The sequence below is a fragment of the Gobio gobio genome (genome assembly GCF_949357685.1).
Source record: "Gobio gobio genome assembly, chromosome: 1".
Lineage (NCBI taxonomy): Eukaryota > Metazoa > Chordata > Actinopteri > Cypriniformes > Gobionidae > Gobio > Gobio gobio.
This window is the reverse complement of record NC_137097.1, coordinates 40,583,395-40,590,004: the sequence shown is the minus strand read 5'-3', so window position 1 is coordinate 40,590,004 and position 6,610 is coordinate 40,583,395. Positions and strand designations below refer to the sequence as shown.

Here is a 6,610-nt window from a genome sequence, read left to right as displayed (position 1 = left end):
TGGGCGGGGCTACAGATTGAGGCGTTCGTCTTCAGCATAGACTTTAAAAAAATATGGATGTAGTGTCCGTGACGTCACCCATAGGATTCTGAAGAGCCGCTTTGAAGCGCAAAGTAGGGACGAGGTGGCCGTGGCCATCTTTTCAGCGCGCCATCGCGCGTCACTCCCGGATAACAGAAAATGGGCAAAGAGGCGGGATGTGGGCGGAGCTGAGGTGACGCGATGACTTACAAACAGCAGATAAATGGCTATCCACCTGTCACTCAAAGTGGCCACGCCCTTAATTATGCTGGACTTTAAGGCTTTATATAATGTAAAAGAATGAGTTATAAAAAAAGTCACCCCCTCACAGTTGTCATGATGGGCAAAATTAACCGTATAGACCAAAACCACAATTTGTACCAGACTGTATAAATTAAACATGTGTTTTTCTGCTATAAATTTGGGCATTTTAACATGGGACTCAATGAGATTCTGCTCCCTTCTGGAGCCCTAGTGGCCAGTCGATGAATTGCAGTCTAAGTTACTTCCGTATTGGCTTCAAGAGAAACTGCGGGAGGTTGCCGCTTGGTCTTTCTTGAGGCGGCATTTCACTGCACTCTGTCTTCGCAGATTGTTGTTTGCTGAGCCAGCTGTCAATAAAGGCTTTTCTTTGACTAACAAGGAAGTTTTCAGCTCTGAATCTTACAGGATATTCTTATATTACCATGATCTTTTATATATCAAAAACTCAAGGGAAAGTTGATTTCTCAATTCATGACCCCTTTAATGGAAGTTGCATTGATATATATATATATATTATTTTATTAGAATTCATCTTCCAGAATCTGGCAGTACGTTTTGGGAGTTCATTTTTAGTCCATCTCTGCAAAACGGACTTCAGGATGGACTAAAATGAACTCCCAAAACATACTGCCAGATTCTGGAAGATGAATTCTTCAAACAGTGGTACTAGAGGATGTGGTGCTGGTCCTTCAAGAGTCACTCTCAACCTATAAAACCAATAAAGCCTATAAAAAAGCAGGCTTCATGTATTTTACAACACTTCAGCTTATGATTCTTATTTAGTGGGGGTCATTTTTTAGGATTCTTTACCTAACTGAAGTCTCTGAGATCCTGACACCTTGCACTTCTGGAGACTCCAGGTAGGTTGCAGCTCTGGAAAATGGTGGCGCTGGAGACTAAAGGGTTCCTGATGGTTTCACCCTTAATTCTTCACCTTAATTCTTAATTCTTTTGCAGTTAACAGGTGTCTTTTCTTCACCACATGTTTTTGTCAGATCCTGCTGACCCAAAGAGCATTTCACTGTCCAATGGTCACGCCTTAACTGCAATGTCTAGTATTGCATTAGTATTGCATCCTTCTCATGGGCATTTAATACTTTTTGACTTTTCAGTCTGAGTTAAATCTCTTTTTTGGCTCAATTTATCTGTAAAAGAAAACATGCCTAATAATTCTGCACACCTGAATATAAGGTGATTTTCATTTCCAGCCTTCATGAAAAATTATATATCACTTATACATTATTAAATACTAAATCAATAGTAGTTATTAGGATTACTGTGGTTTGGAATTGGTCAAATGTGCCTGGAAAAAAAATATGATCAGAAAATCAACGTGCCTAATAATTCTGCACTCCCTGTAGAGAAAAATGGTGCCAAAATTCAAAAATCTTTGGAAGATATCATGAATGACATGTCTGTGTGTGTGTGTGTGTGTGTGTGTGTGTATGTATGTGTGTGTGTGTGTATGTGGTCCAGGTGAAACCTACGAGGGCACAATGTCCCCACAAAGATGGCAATATCTAAAATCATTGTCTGTGTTGGGACATTTTTTTGGTCCCCATGAGGAAAACATGGGGGTTAAATTTGATATTTGAAGATTTGAATCAAGGGTTCATAAAATGCAATAAAAATTGTATATAACATATTCTTTTGTTACTTATATTTGAACTTGAGTAATATTTCATCAGGGTGTCTGTACTTCTGCTCAAGTATTTTGAAATTTGGCCATTTTTTTTGTCTTCATGATGGCTTTATTTGCTAGTATGATAGCATAATTACTAGCTTAATCGCTTTATTCATTACCAAAACAAAAAAAAAGAAAGAATGAAGGAAACTCAATAAACTGCATGAGAAGTTTTTTGAGAGTTAATACTGCGGATGAAAGTCCAGGAGCCCCTCAGGACTGAAAGAGATTTAAATGGTGGATCTTTATTGAGAGAGAAAGGGAAAGATTCTTCATAATATATCCGAGATGGAAAACACCAAATTAAACATTTCTCCTTCAGTCCACGAATTAAAGCGATCTACAATAAATGGGCAATGTTGACTATCCTCAAGAAGTTTAATGAGCATTCTTATGGAGTCATTTCCTTAACCCTTAACCCATCCTTCCAGTCCCAGCAGCACACGGCCCAGTTGATGCTCTGAGAACAGGGTACACTCTTTGGTGCTTGTGCTGATGTAATCATGTCTTGGGGTGATCTGAATTTGACCTTTCCAGCCCTACACACACTTGCAGACATACCGGAAGCCGTTGTTTTAGGAGGTGCCTGATGGCTGTTAACAGAGACACAATGGTGGGAGTGTGTCTAAGATAAATGTTTTGAGAGCAGGCTGGGGAGTTTGCATTTAGCCAGTTCTTCCCAAAATTATTGGAAATGTACACTTTCCATTTAGTCATATGTTTAAAATGCTCTGTCGTTATCGGTTGTCCTAACACTGATTGACGTAACTTTAGCAGTATATTCACATACATCCACCACTTTACTTCCTTGTTAAGAAACAGGCCTTTTACTTTTATACACCTGCTATTGCAGAATATTTCTGAAAATGGCTTGGTTTTCATTTGAATAAGAACCACCAAGTGCCCACCGTTACCAGTGGTCTGTTTTACCTGTTTGATATATCACTGGGTTAGTTATGAGCTGAAATACACAAGCCCTGACATTTACATGCTGAAGCCCTTCTGAAAGGCTCTGGTCTTTATTGAGGTCCAGAGAGCCAAAGTAAATGATGATGCAGCTTATCGCGTCTGCTGCTGGGTTTTGTCGCAAAAACAGAACTGTATTTTACCTACATTTGACATTTATTGTTCACACTAACTCTTTGCTTCGCATTTAATAGGCTCTCCATCCTTGCAGCACTTGACGTATTTGGTTGTATTTAACTTGGCTTACTATTTTGGCTTTTGGCATTGTTAAATTTTTTTTTATTATTGTCATTTAGTTGGTACAGATAAATTAGCCTAGAGTGTTCATCTGTGTAGTCTCTTTCTGGCCATGATGGAACAAAATAACTTTTAAGATGTCCTATTACTACTAATAGAATTTAAAAAAAAGTATTATATATTATATAATATTATACAGTATTATATTATATATATATATATATATATATATATATATATATATATATATATATATATATATATTATGATTATTAGTAGTAATAAATATATAAGTATTATAAATAATACTAAATTATATAATTTCAATATAATAATTATATTAATAATAAGTATTATATAATTATAGTTATTAACTATGTCCATTCATATGAACAAAATTGGGGTGTATAATGTGCAATGAATTTATAAATATATACAATTAAATAACTGCATCTTAGAATTGATTTTGCTGCTATTTATAGACATTGTTTTTTTGTTTGTTATTTGTTATGAGTGTCTGTACTTAAAAATGAAATACATCAAATATCATTTGGGACCAAAAATAAACACACCACCATGTGAGTTCATGTATCATTAAATATGTTCATTTATGAGAATCATAATATATTAGTATGCATTACGGGACAATACACAGCTTTTGCAAAGTACACAGTAAAACATCATATACAGGAGGACCATGAACATTGTAAATGTATTCATAAAAAAAAAAAAAAAATCTGTTCAGAGTCATTTTCCAAAATATCTGGAAAACTGGTCAAAGTCTAAAGTGAGGTCAGAGAGTCTCCAACGAACTAGACCATCTGTGAGTTTTAATAAACCATAGTCGCTGACTTTCAGTTCATATTCGTCGTCAGAAGTTCAGCCTGGACAGTCACTGAATCTGAATGTTAATGTGTGTGTGTGTGTGCGTGCATTTTCATGTCACATAGACAGTACAACCCTCTCTCTACGCTATCAACACATGTAAACAAAGAAAATCTAAAATTCCTTTTGAGAATATTCATGGCATAAAAAATGGTTAATTGCATGTGAATATAATCTACTAAATATTGTACAAAAAAACTATACAACTATACAAAAACAGTAGAGCATATCACCTTAGTAAAGTACCAGAGCAAAGAAAGGTACCACAGAAGTGATAACAGAAAAATTGTTTGTTTACCTAAATAATAAGAGCCATTTTATCAGATTTATTTTGGTAGGATGTAACCTTGCGTTTGCATACACTGGTCAACATAGCCATGAAGACCGATCAGGCTTGAGTTCATTGTTTTGTTATATCCTCGATCACTGTATCACTAAACCTTAGCAGTGTGACTCAAATTTAGTATCTAGAACATTAAAAATTCATCAAACTCTAGTCGTCTTGACACGCTGAAGGACAGTGAGCTTCTCTGATATCTCTTAATGAAAAGAAATCTACTTTTGGGGAATTTTGTGATTACATGATCAATATCTGGGAAATAATATAACAGGATTCTGCTTACAATTGTGACCTACAGTGAAGAGGGAACTTGTTCATAATAAAAAATATGCTTCTTTTTTTCCAAATCAAAAATCATAAAGTGGTTAAAAAATAATACTCTATTTGTATAACTAAACTCATACTACAACTAGTTATGGAGTAAAAGGAAAACTTCACACTTTAAAGATCAGCACAATTATCAAAGTATCAAAGGCCAAAAGTATCAGCATAGCTTTTGGCACCAAATAATCATTATGATGTCATGCAAATTTGAACCAATCACAATTCTTCTGAACAGCAACAGTGAGGTATTGTCAATAGATTTTCTATCTGAGGGGAAGGAATGTCAAGGATGTTATATCTAATTTTGGCATGTATTGCTTATGTACTGTATCTATTATGGTTTTATCATAATCACGCATGCTGCCTTCTCATAAAAACTCTAAATAATGTACAATGGGGCACAAAAGTCTGAGGATTTTTGTTTTTTGCACTTACTTTATTTTCTGTTTGGGATAGCAACAATTCAAAATGTGCAACAAGTCAAATGTGCACCACAGGTCAAATCATTTATAAAAATTGTCATTTAAATTCTTCTTTGTTTTACATTTCTACAATTATGTCTAATTCCAGGTTTTAAATCCAGATATTGAATGTGCCCTCAGACTTTTGTACTTTGAAATGTCGACCGCCAACACCCTTCTTCTGAAGTGAAACGTTCCTGTAGATAAATTGACTCAGTAGCTTGTTTCTTTCTATATTTGTGGGAAAAGACAGAAATCATAAAGAGACACCAGATCACACATAAACGACTTTACATATATGTATACTTAATAGTAGGTGCAAATTCTGCAAAATTGAAGATATGAAAAAATAAAATCTTGATGGGAACAACAACAAAAAAAAAACAAAAAAACGCTAAACGACAGAAGGCAAAACTGCACAAGTGGTTGTCCTTCACCACAGTTCTGATCAATCCTCAATCAATCTGCTCGGTTCATTATTTTGTCTTTCCTTCTCTCCTGTTCTTCATTCTCTCCGTGTTTCCCCTCTAGCACTTCCCCCTCTTGTCACGCTGCTGGAATTTCCGAAGCCGACGGGCCCACAGGTCTTTCCACGGGATGAGCAGGCTGCCCTTGTCCGCCACCACGCCGCTCTGACCGCGGGAGTCGTCGTCGTCGGAGCCCATGAGCAGGTACTTCCTTCCGGGTTTAATTTTGTGGCACTTGCAGGCCACGTCTTTAGCGCGGACCCACAGGAGCTGGTCTCCTCTGCGAATGCGGTGTCCGCCCTGCTTATAGACGGATATGATGTTGATAGTGAATTTCCACCATTCCCCCGCCTTGTCTCCCTTTAGTACGTGAACCTGGACCGCTGCAGAGAGAAACAATCAGATGAAAAGATCAGGGAACAGCAAAATGAGGACACTTTTAACCAGAGGCGGACAGTAGTGAAGTATTTTTACTTTCCAAGTCATTTTATTTTTCAAGTATGTACTTTGTCAGTGTTCTTCTTTGGAAAACTTTTACTTCACAACATTCCAAAACATAATATTGTAATTTTTACTGCACTATGTTTCATATTGAATATCATTTACTTAATTACATTAAAAATGTAGTACTGTATACTTTTACTCAAGTAAAAGTAATTCAAAGTTTTACTTGAGCAACTTTAATTTGAGAAATTCAAATCATATACATACTGTATATCAGGTAGAAACCTAATATCAATAAATAATTTATATTGGTCAATCGGCACATCTGTCTGGGTTTCGCAAATATTGAACCAATGAAAAATAATAAAAATAGCTTGTGACTAAACCTCATAACTCCATTGGCTCCTCAAACTGTCAGTCAAACCTCATAACTCCACCCACCTCTATCAGAACGAAATGTCGCACACAGTTATCTATCTATCCATCCATCCGTCTGTCCGTCCGTCCGTCCATCCAT

The 6,610-nt window shown here is 36.2% G+C and overlaps 1 protein-coding gene and 1 long non-coding RNA gene across 4 annotated transcripts in view; one reads left to right on the top strand and one right to left on the bottom strand.

The window, feature by feature from the left end:
• Positions 1–3,756: 3,756 nt before the first annotated feature.
• The window catches only part of ntn1b (netrin 1b), a 73,291-nt gene continuing 70,437 nt past the window's right edge, over positions 3,757–6,610 (bottom strand). For both annotated transcript variants that reach the window (XM_079829712.1, XM_079829711.1), the window contains exon 7: positions 3,757–6,032. In XM_079829712.1, coding sequence (XP_079685838.1) covers positions 5,710–6,032 — 323 coding nt within the window. In that variant the 3' untranslated portion in view covers positions 3,757–5,709. The remainder of the gene's footprint in view (positions 6,033–6,610) is intronic.
• LOC307134195 overlaps positions 5,713–6,610 on the top strand; it is a 4,789-nt gene continuing 3,891 nt past the window's right edge. The window contains exons 1-2 of one of the 2 annotated variants that reach the window (XR_013817528.1): positions 5,713–5,853; positions 6,016–6,108. This is a non-coding gene — a long non-coding RNA (uncharacterized lncRNA). Of the gene's footprint in view, positions 5,854–6,015; positions 6,114–6,610 lie in introns of both variants that reach the window. The other variant, XR_013817529.1, reaches the window with a different exon arrangement.